This window comes from Prunus avium, chromosome 5 (genome assembly GCF_965620075.1).
Source record: "Prunus avium chromosome 5, drPruAviu1.hap1.1, whole genome shotgun sequence".
NCBI classification, from domain to species: domain Eukaryota; kingdom Viridiplantae; phylum Streptophyta; class Magnoliopsida; order Rosales; family Rosaceae; genus Prunus; species Prunus avium.
The window spans coordinates 29,410,455-29,432,758 of NC_142288.1; the positions used below are offsets into that span (position 1 = coordinate 29,410,455).

The 22,304-nt window shown below is 38.5% G+C and overlaps 3 protein-coding genes, 1 long non-coding RNA gene and 1 pseudogene across 5 annotated transcripts; 4 read left to right on the top strand and 1 right to left on the bottom strand.

Annotated features, from left to right (window-relative positions):
- Positions 1 to 554: 554 nt before the first annotated feature.
- BBX16 (B-box type zinc finger protein with CCT domain-containing protein) lies at positions 555 to 2,781 on the top strand. Its single transcript, XM_021955139.2, has 2 exons — positions 555 to 1,903; positions 2,234 to 2,781. Exons 1-2 carry the CDS (start codon positions 764 to 766, stop codon positions 2,534 to 2,536), a joined length of 1,443 nt encoding a protein of 480 aa, XP_021810831.1. The 5' UTR covers positions 555 to 763; the 3' UTR covers positions 2,537 to 2,781.
- A 2,479-nt stretch (positions 2,782 to 5,260) lies between these two features.
- On the top strand, positions 5,261 to 6,228 carry LOC148294648 (uncharacterized). Its single transcript, XR_015835946.1, has 2 exons — positions 5,261 to 5,875; positions 6,022 to 6,228. It is a non-coding gene; the product is annotated as an uncharacterized LOC148294648 (long non-coding RNA).
- A 233-nt stretch (positions 6,229 to 6,461) lies between these two features.
- On the bottom strand, positions 6,462 to 8,547 carry LOC110754119 (NADH dehydrogenase ubiquinone 1 beta subcomplex subunit 10-B-like protein (Complex I subunit NDUFS6)). 2 transcript variants are annotated; one of them, XM_021955141.2, is made up of 3 exons: positions 8,170 to 8,547; positions 8,020 to 8,067; positions 6,462 to 6,654 (listed from the first exon to the last, which is right to left on the bottom strand). In XM_021955141.2, exons 1-2 carry the CDS (start codon positions 8,456 to 8,458, stop codon positions 8,036 to 8,038), a joined length of 321 nt encoding a protein of 106 aa, XP_021810833.1. In that variant the 5' UTR covers positions 8,459 to 8,547; the 3' UTR covers positions 6,462 to 6,654; positions 8,020 to 8,035. The 2 variants fall into 2 exon arrangements, with proteins under 2 accessions (XP_021810833.1, XP_021810832.1); XM_021955140.2 differs by having other exon boundaries at positions 6,462 to 6,800; positions 8,170 to 8,546.
- Positions 8,548 to 8,582: 35 nt separating this feature from the next.
- On the top strand, positions 8,583 to 16,836 carry LOC110754139 (P-loop containing nucleoside triphosphate hydrolases superfamily protein). Its single transcript, XM_088253342.1, has 24 exons — positions 8,583 to 9,042; positions 9,341 to 9,437; positions 9,724 to 9,957; positions 10,071 to 10,228; positions 10,340 to 10,450; positions 10,788 to 11,001; positions 11,315 to 11,442; positions 11,541 to 11,624; positions 11,750 to 11,827; positions 11,911 to 12,003; positions 12,112 to 12,144; positions 12,431 to 13,183; positions 13,270 to 13,351; positions 13,436 to 13,531; positions 13,613 to 13,792; positions 13,928 to 14,034; positions 14,132 to 14,310; positions 14,459 to 14,623; positions 14,711 to 14,964; positions 15,111 to 15,274; positions 15,527 to 15,627; positions 15,759 to 16,022; positions 16,319 to 16,419; positions 16,544 to 16,836. Exons 3-24 carry the CDS (start codon positions 9,861 to 9,863, stop codon positions 16,600 to 16,602), a joined length of 3,501 nt encoding a protein of 1,166 aa, XP_088109468.1. The 5' UTR covers positions 8,583 to 9,042; positions 9,341 to 9,437; positions 9,724 to 9,860; the 3' UTR covers positions 16,603 to 16,836.
- Positions 16,837 to 19,324: 2,488 nt separating this feature from the next.
- On the top strand, positions 19,325 to 21,271 carry LOC110754060 (diacylglycerol kinase 1 pseudogene; annotated as a pseudogene).
- The last annotated feature ends 1,033 nt before the right edge of the window (positions 21,272 to 22,304 follow it).

A 22,304-nucleotide genomic window follows, 5' to 3' on the forward strand; every position in this document is an offset into this window, starting at 1 on the left:
TATAATATTTTTTCTAATTCAGACTCAGATTCGTTTACAAGTTACAACAGAAGTAACGACCTGCACAGTAGTAGAATTGAGAGGTGGAGGAGAGTGGTTTTAGGTGAGAGTGAGAGATGGGAACCACAACAAGAGAGTTAAAAGTTGAAAGCAACCATAGGGAGGGAGGGGACCAAAAACAAGAGTTTTTAAAGGGTCTAATTCTTCTAATATGAATGATTGAATTATAGAAACTAAGCAACAAAAGGGTCTTACTCAATTTTTTACACTGTCTTACCTCCACAACACAGAACACACAAGAGGCCCAGTTGTGGCCTTGCCCTACTCTTCTCTCCAGTTGGGTCCACCTGGATCCCTCCATTACCCTTTAACCAATCAGACTTGAGAGAATAAGATCAACTTCAGAAGTTTAGCCAATCAGGAGTGAGATATGACCTCCTTATGGGTCCCAAAGAAGCTTAGCAGCATCCTCTTCCTCTGTAGCAAACCAACAAAACAACTGCATGGGCTACTGGTGAAAGACTAAAAGCGCTGCAGTGTGTCTTCCCCTCACTCTCTCTCACCCTCTCTCCCAGTCCCCACACACATTAATAATTGAACCATTTGGGCCCCTAAATAAATATATATGATTCCACCTCAATATTCCTTAGTGAGTTGTGACTTGTGAGGCAGGTCACTTGCATTCTTTTCTTGGCTTTGAAACACAAAACACAAAACACTTCTCTCTAATTCTATCAAACACTTTTGCAGCTGCAAATTAATTATGATCACAGGAAAGAAAGCTGCAAATGCCATGGGAGGCAACACAGCTAGAGCTTGTGATAGCTGTCTGATTAAACGGGCTCGATGGTTTTGTGCTGCTGATGATGCTTTTCTTTGCCAAAGATGTGATGGCTCAGTGCACTCAGCAAACCAGTTAGCAAGCAGACATGAGAGGGTTAAGCTCCAAGCTGCATCTTTCAAACCCAATCAGTCGACCCTACTGGCCGCGGACCAATCTCCACCAGCTTGGCACAAGGGTTTCACACGCAAGGCACGAACTCCACGCCACAATAATAAGCCTCCATTCATGGCCAAAGATGATAAAGAGAAAGTACGTTTAAACCCTCCTCTTCCTTTCGTGCCGGAGATTGGATGCGAAGAAGCTAATTACATGGATGATGATGAGGAGAATGAAGATCTAGAGCAGCTTCTGTATAGGGTCCCAATCTATGACCCTTTTGCAGCTGAGCTTTGCAACATGTCAAGTCATGAAGTTGGGAATAGCACCAGTGCCATTAATCTTGATGATGAGGTAACTGAGATGAGAAGGAGAAACCATCATGAAGTTGGTGATGATGAGGAGGAGGACAATAATAATAACTATGGAGGAAATGAGTTGGATAATTTGCCAGGCTTTCTACCATCAGATATGGAGCTCGCTGAGTTTGCTGCAGATGTTGAGAACCTGCTTGGTGGAGGACTTGATGATGAAGATTCTAGTGACATCAAAGGAGTATTGGGACTATTAGATGATAGCAAATTAGAAGGAGATGGGGGTGTGGATGTTTGCATGAAGAATGTTGACATAAATGAAGACAGGAAAGCAGTGAAGGTTGAAGAGGAAGCTGAAGGAATGGAATTCAATCCATCAATGCTGGATTGGAACTCAGATTATGAACTCAGATTATCATCATCACCATTGCCAATGGGTGGTGAGGAGGAGAAGGTGGTCTTCCTCATGGGAGCTCAGAGTAGTGATGAGGTGGCACAAATGGATAACAAGCAGATGATGATGAAGAGGAAGATATGTTTGAGGCTTGATTATGAGGCAGTCATCACTGCCTGGGCAAACCAAGGCTCTCCATGGACGACTGGAACTCGACCGGAGCTTAACCCAGACGATGGCTGGCTAGACTGCATGGTAAAACAATACTACTTTTTTCTTTCTTTTATCTTGTCTCTCTCTCTCTCTCTCTGCATTTTCTGGTCCTACTCTAGATCTACTATACTACAAAACAAAACATACTGATTTGAATTACTCAGGTGTGTCCTCTTGCTGTGCATGTGATTGCTGTAACAATAGGGAAATTTGAAAAACATGTGCATTAATGAGTGTGGTCTAGAAGTAGACTATGTACATAAACATATTGAAGAAGAAAAACACAATGCAATGAAGCTCACACATTGATAATGTGTACATAAAAGTTGAAACTAATTAACTATAACTGTGGGGATATATATATTATTGCAGGGTATATGGGGGAGTGATCAAATTCATCAGCCACATGGACATGGAGAGAGTGCAGGATGTGTAGGTGGAAGAGGCGATGACCGAGGAAGAGAAGCAAGGGTTTCAAGGTACAGAGAGAAGCGAAGGACACGATTGTTTTCGAAGAAAATAAGATACGAAGTAAGGAAGCTGAACGCAGAGAAGAGGCCTAGGATGAAAGGTCGATTTGTTAAGAGGACATGCGGCTCCAACTTTGTGGGGAGTAGTTCTAGTAATAGTAGTAAGACTGCAGCTGCTGCATTTCCCTACCTCGTCCATCAATAGCAGCAGCAGCAGCAGCATATAATAATTATAAATTTTCATGAGCTAGCACCCAATTTTGCTTGTCTTGTTTAATTAATTTCATGGCAAAATTGGAGGAGGACTAACATTTGATGTATGCAATGGGAGGGAGGCCTGCACTTGTACAATAAATGAAGTAAGTTGTAAGTTGGTAGCTTACACTCTAAGTAACACATCCATTGGAATTTCCAAGCTTCACTGAACAAAGTCAGAAGCTCCTTCCCATATACTTGGAATTAAAAACCATGTATTAATTTGCTTGAATTATTTTATTTTGTATACATAAAGAGTAAGGTAGCTAGCAATTCAAGTAGACTGGGGAGCAACATTAATTTCTTTTCTTTTCTTTGCGGAAGCATAACTTAATCTTCTTTTGTTTTCATCAGCCCCAAATTAATTTAATTAATAAGATGGTGCACTGTTGATTGATAACTCAATTTCGTGGGTAAGTTATGCCCAAAAAAGCTATTGTCTACAAAGCCACACATTGTGACAAGGCATGTCTGTCTGGAGCCTCAATTCCCATTATACAGAAAAAGAAAGAAGAAAAAAAAAAAAAAATCTTGTTGCGAGTTGTCATCTTCAGTTTTACTATTTTGAATTTGAGTTAGCCAGCATTTTCTGGTTTTATATCATAGCCATCATATATAAGTTCAAAAATGGAAAAATCAGGAACCAAATTCATTCACAAGTCACAAGACTTGTTATTTCCACTGCAAATTTCATCCTCTTGTTGGTGAACTCGATCTAATTGTTATGCTAATTATAGTTAGGACTAGGAGGAATGAGATTAATGAGGTCTTCTTCCTTAGCTAAACAATGACGTTGAATTATTGATGAATGATTGAAGGTCACTTTTTTTAAAAATAAATAAATACAAACGATACTCTAAATTATAAAGCGGTAAGGATTTCTCCAACACACTACAAGGATGTCATCATGACATGAAGGTTCGAATATAAGACCACTAATTTACAAGTCAATATATTTTTCCACTAGCCGAAGGTATGCAAAATATCGAATCATTCATATTTTCATATTTTCTTCTAAGCCAGAAAAGTCCATTTTTGCCACACATATGTATGGACTCACTCCTGTTGAAAAAGAAAGAACGTGGTTGTGTTGTGTCTTTCATGAGCGAGAGAGAAAGTGAGGTTGCACGTGGGCTACGATTAGCAAGCAAAATATCTATAGCCCCATGATATTTTTATTAGTTTTTGGTCAAAATCAATGGGCATGGAGATGGGCTAGCAACCATGAATGAACAATTGAACTTGGGCTACAGATTCATTTGCCCAGGTTAGGGTAGGCCTAAGTGAAACCCCCAATTGAAACATCTTAAGCAAAAAACGTACATGGGACAAGCCCAATTTGCACAAAATATTTTGCATACGTGGGATGTGGTTCTAAATATAAATACTTTTAATTCAAATTTTTTTCGGGTCAGTTATTTAATTGGTTGATAACTTATCATAATTTAAGACTAAAATTAATTAAGTTTGGTGACATAGGTTGGCTTGTTGGAGTCACTTGGACAAAATAAATTAATGTAGAATTGATCAATAATTTGCATTATGTCTTCTTCTTAGACGTCTTCCTTTGAAATTTTATATTTCAATGAATACCTTAATTTGGCATCAACAAGTATATATGAAAGTTAATATATTCAACTTTTTGTATGTGTAGGATGTAGACTTGTAAAAAAGAAAAAAGACTTTCGGATTCTACTCTCATTTTCTCTTTAAAAAAAATGAAATTTCAGCATATCACAGTCCATCCGAAAAGACAAGTGAGAGAGAGAGAATCGGAATCCAAGCATTTGGGAGCAGGACAAACACTAAATCACATACATGGAGATGTATGGAGCCATGATCTCATGATGCATGATTCTCTTTAACTAAACCCTAGCTAGCATTACCAAGAAGGCTACATTCATCCCCGCCAATATTAATGCAATTACTAAGAATCATGCATGAAGAGATGTGGCATATTTCTTATCTGCATATATCTTCAATTGATACCTACTACCTAGGTGATGAATCATGATTAGAATTAGGTAAACTTGGGGTTTCAGCATCTTATCTTGAACGTCCATTAGCAGTAGTGAAAGTTGAAAAGAAATCCAACGGTTGGGGGGAACATTGGATTGGATTGGATGTGCCTATAACTGTTCAATACATAGGATAGGACTGTGTTTTGGTTCATAGGTTGTCTTTTGCTTTTGCTTTGAACAGACATGAGTAATGAGGGAAGACCATTGCCTCTTGGGTCTTGGGTATGTTTGCGATCTCTGCCGTGATGGGAATATTGCAGTACGTAGTGTTAAATCTCATCCATCCAAAGATTTCATACAAACTCAAGAAAGCTACTTTTCTTCCACCAAAGAGAAACTAAAAGTAAAACCAATCTAGCTATATTCAATTTCGTATGTTTATATATATATATATATATTCCAATTCAAAGAGCAATGAGGTGGCGTGCGTACGCAGTGTCCTTGATCTTACTCTTACATCAATTGATCGAACAGGACAAACCCATCACTCCTCCATAGGTAACAGGTTATATATCAGAATTGAGAATATTCCCATGATTCATAATCTCTCACTCTCACCTACCTATGCCTATATGCTATAGGTGTATAGGCAATTAATATATATATATATATATATATATATAGAATAGGAGGAAGCAAAGCAAGAAGGGGAAGGAAGGAGGATTAATTTGCTATTGTATAAGTATAGAGAGCTTAGCTTGCTGCTTGCTAGCATTCAGAGGAGAGAGAGAGAGAGAGAGAGAGAGAGAGAGAGAGAGAGAGAGAGAGAGATGAGAGAGCAATGGCCATGGGGAGCTCCTTTTGGTCCAATACAGAGGGCTGAGGTGTGGCTAGAGCTGTCATCTCATGCATTCGGCTACCCCTTAATATTTCTAATTAACCCTCCTGCTCCTGCTGTGCCTGTGCTGCACAATTATTCTTATGAAAATGTTAAGGTTTAGCCTGGTGCATGGTGTGGGAGCAACTCCTTCCGCGCGCTCAGCCCACCCATTGGACTGAAGGGAGCTCCCGCCCACTGCTTTCATCACATCACATTTGCATATCTGGTTTTCGTTAATTTCTTTCTTACTACTTTTAATTTATTTCTGATTGTCATATTCTTCCATCCAATCTCATACTTGTTACTCTTATGCATGCAGTTCTATATACTTTAAAATAAGGTTTGATTGGCTTGACACACAGGAAAGACGAAGAAATAAGAGTTGATGAAGCTCCGAGCGTTGGGGGAAGAAGCATCTATTGGATGCATGCATGTTAACTAGAAGAAGGTGATATTATTCTTACCTCCAGCATACGCTTAAATGGTGTCCGTGATGTTTAATCCGTTCTCACTCTCAAGTTATCTAGAGAAATTGACTCTACTTTTCTGGTTTTTCTTCTCCGATCACCATGTTAACCCATTCTCACTCTCAAGTTAGCAACGTCGGCTTACAGTGCGCCTTGCAGAAAGCAACCACCGTCAAGAGGGAAAGGGACTCCCGAGCCCACGTTGTACCTTCCATTTACCATTGTTCTGTTTTCACTCTCTCCACGTAAATGGAAGGTGACGGATAGCAAACTATTGCAACCAAAGCACAGCAGAAACATGTAAATATCATAAGTAATTGTATATTGTTTCCGATGTTGTGCATCTTAAACAAGCTAACTTTGGAACTTCTACAAACATCTTTGGAAAGACTCTTTGAATATGCCAAAGCCTTCTCGATTAGGCCTGAATTTATTTATTTTTACCAGGTGTATATCCATTAATCTTACATTAGGCGCTCGTAGATTTCATCTCTAATGAGCAGATCGGGTCCTAGGAAAATAGAAATTAAAGAGAGAAGAAAAAAATTGCCGGTACCCATAGAAGTATGCTACAATAACTAAAGCTCCATCATTCCCTTTAAGAAAATGCATTGGAAAGTTAACGACTGTTTTTCCTTATCAATTTAGCAACGCAAAACATTTCTGATGCATAGCCAAAGACGATAAATTTATTTTTTCATCTAGGCACAGGCCCAGTCCAAATCACCTTCTCTTTGGAAGCCTGAAATCTGGCCTTCATCTGTAACACGAAAGAAAAGAGAATACTGGTATGACAAAGTCTAGACAAGACAGAACTGAATATCAACAATGCAACCAAATCGTGATGTATGTGATCCCCAACTTCCCTCCCATTCAAGCATTTCCTCACACGCCAAACTTACTCACCTGCATGAAGAAAACATAAAAAAAACCACAAATTACAACTCTGCAGACTCCTTTCATGCACGTGCATTGAACATATCATGTCAAGCAACAAATTCAAAATTCTATTAAATCTGGATGGAGAGTGATGACAACAAAGCTCAGTATTCATGTCATTAAACAAATTCAAATTAAATGTTCCAGATAAAATGAAGTTGCCAGAAAGATTGGGCAAGCAAACCTCTTAGCTCCATAACCCAATCTCCAAATTCAAAATCACATGAGTAGATTTACAGACTTCAACATCATACCAGCAGGCCTCAACGACAGCATACATTTAAAAACAATTCATCAAGTTCTTTGCTTTCTCAAGTTAGACCCTTATCTATTTGTTTACGTTATGTCTGTACTGAAACTTATTGTAGACCTACCGATTTAAAGACGATCAGAATTCCAAGGTGAAGACTTTTGGCTTGCTGAGACCTTTCAATGAACCATCCAAAAGTTCTGAAGCAACCCAATCCAACAAGACACAGCATGCCATGCAAAATGCATCAAAGATACTAGATATGCAGTAAATCATAATAGCAAATTCATGTAACATCCCCCTGACTAGTTAATTGATGGTTGCAACATGGATGATAGGACAAAGGGGCTCCATCAAAAAGCCTCATGAAGCAATAGGGGAGATTGTAGGGGCAAATCCCCAAAAGTCTGCAGACCCATGTCTTTGGTATTCAGCTCCAAGTGTTCTCATATTTATCATCTGAACTAAAGTAAAGCTGGGTTGCAAATAGTGATCCGAACTAACTATCAATAATTGCGTTTTGTGATTACTATCATGCTTAATTAAGTATTTGGCATTCATTTCCTAGAAAGGTCTAGAGTTGAATATTACTCCAATCTAAAACCCTAAAGCCTATGCCTCACCAGAATGGAAAGCACAAGCAAAACCCAGTGTAGCTTCGCAGCCAAAAAACCAATTGAACTGAAAAAGTTCCTAATTTGATCAAAACTTTGGCCCAAAAAATGAACTTTCAAGGGAATTCGACAAGGATTCAACTTAAGAGTCAAAAAGTCCCCAATTTGATCAAAATTTTGGCCCAAAAAATGGAACTTCAAGGGAATTTGACAGTCATAAATTGCAATTCCATGAGGCAACACAACACCAAACCTTGAAGAAACGGCAACAGAATAAGAAATGGCAATTACATTAACAAATTGAGAGGTCCAAATCAAATACCTCAAAGAAGTAAGGATCAGTCGGCCTCAACAGCCTCCACCTTGGGACCTGAAATTCACAAAAGGAAAACGAAAAGGTGAATTAATGAAGAAAAAGAGGGGAAATGATATGATAGGAAAGGAGAGGACAGGGTAGGGTAGGGAGGCGGACCATGGAACTCATGAGGACGATGGTCCTTGCCCCAGCCGATGCCGCGAGTCGACTCGAGGTACTGTTGGACGAGGTGGCGGCACTTCTGGAGGTGGTTGATGCCTTCGATGCGGTAGCACCAGCGGAGCTTCTCTCTGATGATCTTGGCCTTCTCGATGTCGATCCACTTCTCTCGTACTATGTGCTCCCTCATCTCCAGCATCGCCACCGGGTCCTTGTACGGATTCGCCGGATCGAAGTCATCCGGCGGCGACTCGTCGAAGTCCACAACTCCCTTCCTCCTCCCCATTTTCACTCTTCCACTCTCTCTCTCTCTCTCTCTCTCTCTCTCTCTCTCTCTCTGTGTTTTGCCTTTGATTTCACAGCTCTGCTGTCTGTAGCTGCAACAGCTTGTTTGCCTTTGGGTGCTTGGGCTTAAAATTCACTACCAGTTGGTTTTGGGCCTAGTTAGACGGGCCACTAAGCTACACTGACTATTGTGCCCACAATTATTTGGGCCGTGGAGTTGAAAACTCGAGACCAGTTTCAACGTGTGATTGTTGATGATGACCACCAGAGAGTTAGCACAGAAGACGGACCGTCACAGTCGGGTTGTGGACACGTGGCAGAAACCCACCTGATGGATTTTGAGACGTAGAGCTGAGAGAGTTGTGCTCCTAGTTTCACGGACTGGTTCTGAACTCTCACGGAAGATCAACGGTGCACGGAAAGACCAAACAAACCAATATTCCCAAGAAAAAAACATTTGAACAACATAACTAAAATTTTCAAGTAAAAAATTCAAGTAAAAGATCAAAACATTTTTTGACGTGACAATCCTTAGTTTAACCTTAATCAACGTGCATAGCTTGACGTCTCTTTCAGTTTTCCCAGGTTAGATTCTGTTCTCATATCTTCTTGCATTTCGTAATTTGCATATGCATGATTGCCACCGACATTACTCATTTCGTATGAACAGCTGAGCCGAGTTTCTAATGCATATTGGGTTCTAGTCTGGTTGAATGTTTCAGGGTGGTTGTTCCATTTTACTTTTCTCTTTGCATTACTGAGCATACGTTTTTTTGTAACTAGAGTGCAGTTGTAGCAAATTGTGTCTCAGATGTTTGAAATTGCTATTTTCTTTTCAAACCGGCCTTGTGATTGACATTTTCGTTTCTTCTTTGCAATGCAGGCTGCAGCAATTAGTAACTCGGGGCTTGACCGCCACAATTGCACTGCAGCTTCTTTTTCAGGTCATTGTCTCAGAGTTATAATCAAAATCATTCCAGGTTTGTTTTGCCTTTGTCAATTTCATTGATTATGAAGTATGAAATATATAATGTTTATGATTATGATTACTATTGGTACCCGATATTATTCCATGGCAACAAGACATTAGTGATCATCTTTTCATTCAAGTATTAAAAGGCAACTCTAGCAAATAGCTTGAGCTGTCTTTTTATCTTCAGCCCCTTTCCTAAATGTAGGCAGGAACAGTTCATCAAAAGCTTTCGACTCTCAAGAAGAAGTATATGCAATTACTTTGTTTTGAATAAACACTTACTTGCTGTGCAGCAGTCATAGAAGTTTCTCTCTCTAGTGTTCAAGAGGAGCAGACTTGCCCCAACCAGAGGCACATAAATAATGTTTACCATTACCATGAGTTTTATAGTTGAGCTCCAAAGCTAGATGCCACTCCCAAGTAGCTGATCATGGATTCCACATCAAGTTACAGCAAAACAGAAAATGGAGGGGTCACCAGCTCAAGTTTTCATGCTGGCAGGGATAGTTCAGAACAAGTTGTAAATGGTAATGGTGAGACTGAAGGCGAGGAAAGCTAGCTGTCTCCAATTTACACAGCTATACATCTCTAATGTGCAACAATCTAAATTTTTTTCTTGTTTTTGAAATTGATTTTGCAGGCAAGCGGCGAGCATATTTAGTGGAGTGGTTAAATAGTTTACTTCCTACTTTAGGTTTACCAAAAAATGCTTCAGATGAGGACTTGAGATCATGCTTGATTGATGGTACCATTTTATGTCGGATACTGAACAGGCTTAAACCTGGTTTTGTGGATGAGGTTGATTGATAGTCTTTTCCCACCCCGTTTTTTGCTTTTAACTTTATGAGTTATTCTACAAGTTAGTGATTGGATGTCTGGTTTACTTTCAATTTGCATATTCTATTATAGGGGGGTAAATCAGATCAGAATTCAGTGCCATCCTCAGAAAATGTTGCAAGGTTTCTGGCAGCTATGGATGTACTGGGGGTTCCCAAATTTGACATGTCGGACCTAGAGAAGGTATCTGTCAATATCACTTGTATGTTTACAGTTTCTTTGCAATGTGCATTTGAAATCCAGTTTTAATGTTTTGTTCTTAAACAATTTGTAAGTATATGCTTTTCGTGCATGTGTAAGTTTATATAGCAGAATTTTTTGATAATTCGTATGCATTATGAATACCTGTACTGAATGTTATTTTTGCTTAACATACTAGTCATAGTGTACTCGTTGGGTAATTGCCTCACAAAGATTTTTTCTTGTTCATCTACGTTCTTCTGCCCTCCCTCCCTCCCACCCACATGGTCTCTCTCTCTCTCTCTCTCAGCGCCACATTTTTCGGATTCATGTTATGCAGGGATCTATGAAGACTGTCACAGACTGTCTTTTAACACTTAAAGCACAGTTTATGCCAAATGTTATGGGAGATGGCTTTTCTATAACAAGTCCAACTACTAAATCTGACAACCAATCTACCCGTGGCCTTTTATCTCCATTATCCGTGGAAGAGAGGCGGAAGGTCTTCTCTGAGTCAAAATTCCAGCGCGCATTGCGTAGCCCTGTTATGTCAGGTATGGTTAATTCTCTTGTACAGATTATATCCGTTGTGCATGGTAACTGGCTTATAGATAACAGTAAAATATCATTCACATTATAATTCAAGTTAGCATGGTGTGATGGACAAAAAGAAATTAGAGATGTAGCACACTTTAGCAGTTTTGGTGCCGTATCAAAACCATGTGCTAATTTTCCTCAAGTCAAATTTTGGTTTGGCTGATATACATTTGTTTGGTTCAGTTGGAAAAAAAAAAAAAAAAAAAAAACTTTTGCTGCTGTTTTCTTAATCCAAACAGTTGATGTTTGATGCAAATTTACTTTCCACAGAGCCATCAGCTGCATTAATGCATCATGTTGGACATAAGTTCCACGAGGTGTTTCAGATGAAGCAAGGATGCTATGCTGATCTTCCTGCTGCAAAAATTTCAGAAATGATGAAACCCAACAGTTTAGATGTAAGTTGTCAATGGACCAGGAAACTGAATCAGGTTTTCGTTTTGTGATCTCATCAGTTTGATGCATCCTTAATGCATTTCAGCATCTCTTGTTGCAGAACGCGCCAACTCAGTCACTTTTGAGTGTTGTAAATGGAATTCTTGATGAAAGTGTTGAAAGAAAGAGTGGTGAAATACCTCATGTATGGAAATCAGAAAGCACATGATTGTGAAAAATAAGTACCTGTATTCAAATACAGTATGTACATGCATATTCAAGAAATACATAGTTTGAAAAATCTGGTCTGACATTGCATTTGTTGCACAGCGTGTGGCTTGTCTTCTGAGAAAAGTTGTCCAGGAGATTGAGCGGCGTATATCAACTCAAGCAGAGCATTTAAGAACTGTAATATGTTTTTATGAACATTTTTCACTTGTGACCTCATTAAGAAATGTTGTGTTAATTTCTTTATGGTTTTGTTTATCCAGCAAAACAACCTTTTTAAGGCTCGTGAAGAGAAATACCAGTCAAGAGTCAAAGTACTTGAAGCCCTTGCTTCCGGTACAAGTGAAGAAAGCCAGGTATGAAACATAATTCGAATAAATAGACCAGGAGCTGACAGCTTTCTATACAAATGTTTCGATGCGGTACCAATGCCTAACTTTTTAAGTGAAAATTTTCTGTTACAGCTCGTCATGAACCACCATCTTCAGCAAATTAAGGTATATTTCATAGACTAAATTTATTTTCTTTCCTTTGTGCTATGCTGTCCAGTTCACCAATTGGCAGCACCAAATTTTCTTTTCACATGCCTTTACATTCTTGCCAAATTCACCTCAGAGTTTTTACCATTACGGATGTAAAGAAATTACTTTACACCTGATTATCTATCTGTTTAAGCAGTGAAAGAATATGTATAGTTTTGCTACTTTCCACCTGCAGTTAGCAATCTTTCCTCATTATATGAATTTCAGAATATCTTTTAGTGGGAATGTTTACCATTGGCAGAATGAGAGAACCAGATTGGAAGCAAAGAAGAAAACCGATGATGAGGATGTGATCAGATTGCTGAAAGAGAAGGATCAGAGCAACCTTGAAATTTCAGGTTTAAAGCAAGAGTTGGATATAGCCAAAAAGACATATGACTTGCGTTGCTTGCAAATGGAGACAGAAGCTAAAGGCGCTAGAGCAGAACTTGAACGTCTCTTGGAAGAGTCGAGGAATAAGGTAAAAGAGCTTGAGGGAAATTCTGAGTCAAAGTTTCAGCTTTCTAAGGCAGAGATTGAAGAGAAAGTAAAAGGACTTGAAGGTCTCTTGGAAGAGTCAAAGAATAAGGTGAAAAAGCTTGAGGCAAATTCTGAGTCAAAATATCAGCTTTCTAAGGCAGAGCTTGAAGGGAGAGTAAAAGAACTTGAACGTCTCTTGGAAGAGTCAAAGAATAAGGTGAAAGAGCTTGAGGCGAATTCTGAGTCTAAATATCAGCTTTCTAAGGCAGAGCTTGAAGGGAGAATAAAGGAACTTGAAGGTTTCCTGGCAGAGTCAAGGAATAAGGTGAATGAGCTTGAGACAAATTCTGAGTCAAAATATCAGTTTTCTAAAGCAGAGCTTGAAGAGAGAATAAAAGAACTTGAACGCCTCTTGGCAGATTCAAGGAATGAGGCGAAACAACTTGTGGCAAATGCAGAGTCAAAATGTAAAAGTTGGAACAAGAAAGAGCACGCTTGCTATAGCTTTATGGATTTTCAACTTGGTTCATTGAAGGTATTTTTTTATGTTAAATTGTATTTTTAGCTTTAATTGTATATGATGAATAGTATACATTTTTAGAAAATTTATGACATATTCAGGAACTGAGATTATCTTCGGAGTCCATTAAGCACGAAATTTTGAAGGCAGGACAGAGTTACACGGTTGAATTTAATCAATTAGGTGGGTTTGTCTATTGGAAAACTCTGTCTGTTTCCTACAGTTTGTGGTATAAAATTTTCACGGCTTATAACTGTCTTTTTTCAGGAGTGAAGCTTCAAACATTAGCAGAGGCTTCTGAGAACTATCATGCACTCCTTGCTGAAAATAGGAAGCTATTTAACGAAATTCAGGATCTAAAAGGTGCAAAAAAGATAAATTAGCTTTATTTGGCTTGCATCTGATGGAAAGCATTAGAGTTCTCTTCTTAACTTTCTTGCGCAGGAAACATTAGAGTGTATTGTCGAATAAGGCCATTTCTTCCGGGACAGAGAGAAAAACGGACATCAGTAGAACATGTTGGTGAAAATGGGGAACTGGTAGTTGCAGACCGCTCCAAACCAGGGAAAGAGGGTCATCGATTGTTTAAGTTTAATAAGGTCTTTGGTTCAGATGCAACTCAAGGTTATCCACTATATATATGTCATTTTGTGTCTTCAATGTTAGATAAAACTTGTTTGATTGATCTGTTTTGAGAATCTTTTTCTTGAACATGATTTTGTCATGACAAACTTATACAACTAATTTAACTGTTGGCAGCCGAGGTATACTCTGACACCCAACCGTTGATTCGATCCGTGCTTGATGGATATAATGTTTGTATTTTTGCTTATGGTCAAACTGGATCTGGGAAAACCTACACAATGGTACGGACCCTCGTTATATCCTAATTTTGATCACACAACAATATTTTGAAAAAGTTGTGAATGCTGATGATCTTTTATGTCTATTGTTTCCTCTCAGACTGGGCCTAATTCCTCAACTAAAGAGAACTGGGGGGTCAATTATCGAGCCTTAAATGACCTTTTTGACATCTCTCAACGTAGAAAAAGCTCCATCACCTATGAAATTGGAGTTCAAATGGTTGAAATATACAACGAACAAGTGCGCGATTTACTATCCAGCGATGGTTCTCTGAAAAAATATCCTTGGCAGTTATGAATTGTGCTTAAAATGGTGTTGACATTTGCATTTTGTTTTCACATTACTCTAAAACAATATATTATGTGAGTCAAAATCGTAGTTTCATTGATTTTGGTAAGAATCCTTTGTTTCCCTTGATTTCCACACACTTGGGATTATGACGCACTCTCAACCGAATGGGTTAGCTGTGCCAGATGCTAGCATGCACCCTGTCAAATCAACCTCAGATGTGATACAATTAATGGGTTTGGGACATAAGAACAGAGTTGTTAGTGCCACTGCCCTAAACGAAAGAAGTAGTCGCTCCCATAGGTTTGTACATTTCATCTTGATGGAAACCTATCTGCACATTATATATTTTCTAGTGGTTTGATGTTCACTTTGAATATGTGTATGCAGTGTTGTTACTGTTCATGTACGTGGGACGGATTTGAAGACTGGTTCTGCTTTGATTGGTAATCTTCATCTTGTAGATCTCGCGGGAAGCGAAAGAGTGGACCGCTCGGAGGTAATTGGAGATAGGCTAAAGGAAGCACAACATATAAACAAATCACTATCTGCACTTGGAGATGTCATATTTGCTCTTTCACAAAAGAGCTCTCATGTACCATACAGAAATAGCAAGCTTACTCAAGTCCTTCAAAGTTCTCTCGGTACTACTTATTTGCTAGTCAGTTTCATTGAATCAAAGACTTGCTATAGAGTTGCTTTCTTCTTTTTTTCCCTAAGATTTGTCTTCCATCTTGCAAAGTCTTATAAGATTTATATAGCGCTAGAATTTTCTGGTGTTTTGTAACAGGTGGGCAAGCAAAAACGCTTATGTTTGTGCAGCTTAATCCTGAAACAAGTTCATATTCTGAAAGTTTAAGTACTCTAAAGTTTGCTGAGAGGGTTGCTGGAGTTGAGCTGGGGGCTGCACGAACCAACAAAGAGGGCAGGGATGTTAGAGAATTAATGGAACAGGTCCTCATTGTGAACTCGTTTGATTTGCTTTGAAGATCAAAAACTTTTTAAACAGATCAACTACCATGTATGATTGCTGCTAAGAAATCCTTTTTCAACAGAGAAAGTATGCTTGTTATAGAAAACAATATTTAACATTCCTTCTGAAATATCAAAGAAAAAAATTGTAACTAGTTTGTTGGGCATGAGATATATAGTCAACAGCAATAAATAATGCATCAACAAGAAAATTGTTGCTTCCTGGCTTTGCAGGTGGCATCTCTCAAAGACACTATTGCTAAGAAGGATGGCGAGATCGAACGGTTGCTAAAAAACGATGTCCACGGTGAGAAGCGTGGGACAGGCTCATTTAGGTATGAATCTTCCCATCCAAGCAGAGTTTCTAGAGGCGGGACTACTCCTAAGTGAAGCCAAACACCGTTAAGTGGGAAAGGCTTAGGACTTAAGGCAGCTTCTGATCCTGAAAAATGTGTGTTTTGTACAGTCATAAGCATTCTGAAGCTGAGCTCCAGAAGTCCATGCATGACATTAAACACCAAAATGATTTTCTCCGGCAATCAAAGGTTGCCGGAGGTGATATAGGTCAGAATAAACATGCAGATGCTGAGATGTTAGCATTTGGAGATGCAGATAGTGAGGAGAAATTAAGTGACATGTCTGACGGTGGTCTTTCTGCTGGAACAGAAACTGACGGCTCTGCAGACAGCATGAATTACCCTGAAAGTGCAAAATCTGATAACTCGGAAAGGTGTGTTACTTTCTCACTGCTTTCTCTCTTGCATTGCATGCTGTTAGGCAGATTAAAATCACCCTCTACTGATTTATAGAACTTTATGTAGTGCTTTTGGACAGTGTCTTAATTGGGTTAACAAAACACTTGTCTGTTCATTTATTAAAATTTTCTATCCTTGTAAAGGAATGACCAAAGATTTGAAACTATAAATTCAGTGTGCGTTGGATTGGAGCCTGCCTCATATGTGAGCAACTATTAGTATATATAAAACTGCTGTTTGTAATTATGAAAGATGGTTTTATTTTGTGCAGGCCTAAAAGGCTTAATAGGATTCCGCGACCGTCGCTAAAACCAGGACAACCTTTGACATCTCCAGCATCAGGATCAAAGGGCTCTCCCAAGGTACCACCAGGTATTTTTGAACACTCTCCGCTGCGATTACTGTTTTTCTTAGTGGATAATTAAATACACGTTCAGACTTATGTTGTAGAGTAATTAATTATTAACATTTGCCACAATGGAATTACTGGTTTCAGGTTTAAGAAAAAGTAACAGCTCTTCTTCACTGAAGCCTTCTTCCAGAAGATGGCAATAAGTCGAAGGGCAGTCGACGCTACCATTTGTCATTTTGATTTTACATGTATAGTTTTTTTTTTTTTTTTTTTTCCCATGGTTTTCTAGTTAGTTGTAATTGTTTGTTGTGAGGTTTTAACAGCTGCCCTAGCTTTGTAATTGCTAAATTTTTTTGTTAAGTAAGGTCTAAATCAACGTATAGAAGAATCACACAACGGATTGAAGGCTTGTACAAATCCAAATCTTAGACAAGAAGAAATGCGGACAGGAATAATACAATTTACACTTGATAATGAAAAATTGAGAATGTATTTCAAATTGACAGAATAGTACATTTTGATTGATTCAAACTACAAAGAATAAATAATACATATATCATGTGTGACAAGCAAAAATGAAGGTGAACCCTAAATTGACAAAAGTTTTAAAAGCATTTCACTGAGCCTGAACGAATGCTTTCCCGATTTACTCCTCGTCTGTATTATTAGGTCTAACTGAAAAAGGATCCATATCAATGACCCTTCAACTAGGGGCAGGTTGGGTGGATTAGCAGGCCAACCTAATCTTAATTCATCCTCCAATTGCTATTCTACCTGCCGGAACAGGGAATGATCTGGCTAGAGTTTTGTCATGGAAGGGAGGTGGTTTGGGCTCAGTGGAGAGACAAGGAGGCCTTTGCACAGTTTTGCACCACATAGAGCATGCTGCCATTATCACTGATGTTGTTGAGAATGCCGAGACCAACCATGCAGTAAGTGCTGTGCAGAAGCGAGCTCTTCTTCAAGAAATGGCGCTTATGCTGACTTAGAAGTTTCCTTTTGCTGCTCGCTGCTTAGATTAGTAATCAAAGTTTTGATTGTATCTTCCTCTTCTTTCTTTCAGAAATATTCTCTTGGTGTTTCTCAACAAGATTAGGTTGAATTATAAGGTGCTACTGTTGTGGCAAGGGCTCAGCCTCCATAGAAGGAAGTATTATATTTAAAGGGTATAGCCGCACGGCTGTACTCTTTAAATATATTTTAATATTTAAATAGTTTATCCGCGCGGCTATACATTTTAAATATATTCGACTGCTAAAATAGTATAGCCATATTTTCTAAATATATTCGAATATTTACGTAGTCTAGCCGGGTGGCTATACTGTTCACATATATTTTAACATTTAAAGATTATAGCCGAACGGCTATACGTTCTAAATGTATTCGACTATGTAAATACTACAGCTGCACGGCTATACTCTTTAAATATATTTTAATATTTAAAGAGTATAGCCTGTTTACATATATTCGAATGCACAACTCGTCTGGGCTGAACCTTCTATGAGTTTTCCTAATTTTTAGAGTTTTGGGCTTCTGGGTTTTCTCTTCTATTTTCTGTTTCTGTGTTCAAGTGGGTTTCAGGGAATTTCATTATGTTTTTAGCTTTTGAAATGTGTTGAAAAGCAAGCTTTTTTAAATTTTTGAGAGAAAAGCAAGCATTTTCTCCTCCAGACCCGCCCAGGCCGCCTAGTCCTCCCGCCTAGCGCCTAGGCGGATTTTTCGAACACTAACTTTTGTTCATATATACCATGTGTGGTTTTGAGAAAGTTGTGGGAAAAAAGAAAAGCCAAGTTAGAATCTTTGAAAAAGACGAGAAAAGTTGGAATCTTTGCTCACAAGAAGCAAAGTTGGAACCTTTGCTCACTCACAAGTTGGAACCTTCTAATTCAGAAATCAGTAGTGCCATTGAATATGTTGGGCATAAAACTTCAGATAACTCATTTCACATTCATATTTGGCTTGATTATGCTACTTAAGTATGTTTAAAAGATTGATTCAAGCTTCGGTTTACTCATGCATGTGGAATATATAGGAAGCTGATACATGATTATAATGCTAATTACTGGTTTAGATATTTTATCTTATATTCTCACTTGGCGATCTCTTCTGATCGGTTTGTTTCAATGTGAAAATTAATATGAGTTTCTTTCTTTCAATGGGCAGTTTTGATCTCAGACAGACAACACTTGACTTGCTTCTGTTTTACAAAGAAGTCATTGAAAGAGGAGGATTTATTCAGGTTTATTTCTATCACTTGCTCATTCTTACCTATTTCTTTAGTGAAAAAGAAATGAATGATATACCTTATAACCATTCAAAAGGTCTGTCTTATGATCATTTATCTGAATTTCACATAGACAAGCTGACACTAAGCGATATCAGATAAATGAGTATGAAATTGTTGATGAAATCATGCATGTCCACTAGGTGACCTTTTATTTTCGAAATGAGTAGTAATCGCTTTTTAATGTAAGTGGGTTCTCATAAAGGCAAATCGTTTCAGTTCAAATTCTTAATGGGAAACCATTATATATAGATTACTAAACGTTTGGACTAGTACTAGCCATCCCAGGTCAAAATCTCAAAAAGGGTATATTTATCAATCTAGCTAACCATGGTAGCAAGTGCTTTGTCTTTGGAATGAGATTTTTTATAGGTTGAAGCGGTTACAGTAAGTAGCACCTATCAAAAGCATTGTGAGATTTTTTATAGATTTGTTATATTTATATCAATCTAGCTAATCATGATGAATTAACTATAGGATGATGAGTTGGGTTGTCAAATGAGTTTAAGGCTTTTGATAATGTTATTGAATGATGAAATGAAGCCTTATTGGAGGATATATGAGTTTGAGCCTAATTAAACTGAGATTGGGCAGTTTGATGCTTATGTGAACGTAGATCAAACAAGTAGTCATTGAGGAGGATGGATGATGATGGTCACATTGATATTTTTTTTCTCCAATTGGAACAACAGGAATCCAATTGATCACCTTTTTATTGTCTCTTTCCTTATATAGATGCTCTAGTTGGAATTTTTTACTATAGCCTACTCCGCATTCCAATGGAGGAGAAATATCAATCCAAGTTGGATGAAAGCAAAAGCCAGGTCAAAGAAAAATCCAAAGGCACGTCACAAAGTTCCAATATAGCTCCTCATACTTGGGTTTTATAAACGGTATCTTGTGGAAAGAACTTGAATTCCTGTGTATGCTTTAAGTCCATGAGCCCTTCTCAAACTCTTGGGCCTATGACAGCTTCAGACAGTTTTAGTCACCGTTGCAGTATTTGTGGTGCAGCGGCTCGCCTAAGCTGCTCTTCTAGTGCGCACAAGGATTGCAAGTGTGTATCCATGACGGGGTATGAGCATGTGATGCACCAATGGGCTGTCCGTTGGAATGAGGTAACAGATCAACCTGATGAAACTTCTTTTTGCAGCTATTGTGAAGACATGTAGTGGGTCTTTTCTTGGTGGATCCCCAATATGGTGCTGCTTGTGGTGTCAAAGATTGGTACATGCGGATTGCCACAGTAGCATGTCCAATGAAACAGGTGATATTTGTGATTTAGGTCCATTCAGAAGGTTGATTTCTTTCTATCCCCTCTTCATGGAAAGGAATTGAGCCAGACTTCCGCTGGTGGATTTTTTAGCTCCATTACTCAGGGGGCCAATGAGATAGCATCTTCAGTACGTTCAACTATTAGGAGTCAGAGCAACAAGTCCAAGCATGGAAATGAAACCTCTGTTGACACGGGAAATAGTGGTAGTAGTGGGGATATGTCCACAGAAAGCACAGCTGATACTCATCAAGCTGTTAATGGTTCTCATGAAATTGAGGAAAACCGTAATGGTACTGTAAACGTGGATTTGCAGCACCAAGATGGTGATGTAGATAGGAAATTGAATTCTAAGCCTAGTTTCAAAAGGAGCTCGTCAAGCAATAAGAAGGATGAGTCTCAGGTTTTAGGGATGAAACAAAAATACGAGTTGATTGATTTGTCACCTGATGCAAGACCCTTGTTAGTTTTTATCAACAAGAGGAGTGGGGCTCAGCGTGGGAATTTACTGAGGCAACGATTGAATATTCTTCTCAATCTTGTTCAGGTTTGATTTCTCTACCATCTTGATTATTTGGAAAAATATACTTGCCTTCATTTGTTTAGCCAAGTGAGGTCTTTAAGTAAAGGTTAAGGTTGAAATTTCTGTGGTGTAAAAAAGATTTCCCTTCTTTTCTTTTCAAATGAGCCAAAGTAAGGTTATTACTAAGGCTTAAGGTTTAAATCTCCGTGGGATTGAAAAATTAAGATTTGCTAGTTTAGCCCCCTAGTGAAACAGGAAGTCCTAACTGTACATTCTAATTGCTGATGATTATCAACATCACATGCTGGGCTCTCTCCTCAGTTGATTTCTATGGAGTTTGGTGAACCTATTATCAATTAATATTTGTGATATATCATATATTGTTGCTTAATTGTTGCATGTTTTCGTGTTTCATGTAGATTTTTGAGCTGAGCTCAACACAAGGACCAGAGGTGGGTCTCTATTTATTCAGAAGGTGCCGCACTTCAGATTTCTTGTTTGTGGGGGAGATGGTGCTGTTGGTTGGGTTCTGAATGCCATAGAAAAGCAAAACTTTGTGTCTCTCCTCCTGTTGCTATTCTACCTGCCGGAACAGGGAATGATCTGGCTAGAGTTTTCTCATGGGGAGGTGGTTTGGGCTCAGTGGAGAGACAAGGAGGCCTTTGCACAGTTTTGCACCACATAGAGCATGTTGCAGTAACCATTCTTGATCGTTGGAAGGTAGCAATTGTAAATCAACAGGGGAAGCAGCCCCAATCGGCAAAGTTTATGAACAACTATCCGGGTAAGTAATCATATTACCTTGTGATCATCTGGTTTATAAGTGGTTGGAGTTCAGGATTTTGGTTGGATTTTTCTGGTTCTTGGGTTCTTAGTATGTCTATAGTTATTCACTTGAGTTATGGCTCCAACAAACTTCTCAGATCAGCTCACATTAGTTTTTCTGCATTGATGGGGAATCCTGGTGCTACCATTGTGCCCGGAGATCAGCCTCCACGGAAGGGGAAAATATATATATTTAAAGAGTATAGCCTACCGGCTATACTTTTTAAATGTATTCGAATATTGAAATAGTATAGCCGCGCGGCTATACACGTTAAAACATATTTTAATATTTAATAAGTATCTCCGCGCGGTTATACTGTTTATATTCCAATATTTAAATAGTATAGCCGCGCGGCTATACCATTAGAATGTCTTCTACTATTTAAAGAGTATAGCCGCACGGCTATACGGTTTAAATTGTAGAGCCGGGCGGCTATACTGTTTAAATTTATTCCAATATTTAAATAGTATAGCCGCGCAGCTCTACGTTTTAAATATATTCGAATATTTAAACAGTATAGCCGGTCGGCTATACTGTTCTTATTCAATTACTGCTCAAGAAACCCAAAAATAAAAAATTAAATACTAAGTGGAAAAGCCATGCTTTCCCTGGATTTGGGTTTTTCTTCGATTCCTACACTGAACTTTTCCTCTCTGCGTGGATCAAGCTAAGATTGATTAGTGCGATCCATCTCCATCTCCACGAAACGTCATTGTAAGTTCCCTTGTTTTTTTTCAAAAACTTTAACTTTTCATTTTCTGAAATCTTCACGTTTCAATGTATTTATTGATTATTATTTCAAAATCGAGACACACACACTCATATCATAGATATGTATTCTTAGTTACATATTAGAATGTATGTACGTATGTTATACTTTGCTTTTAGACTATTCCATTTGGTTTCCGAGAAATTGGGATAGAAAGTTAAGTATGAAGCGGGTTTTGTGTGTTGCTTTGGTCTCTAAAGACGGAGGTGTTTTGTTTTCCCACGGGACTG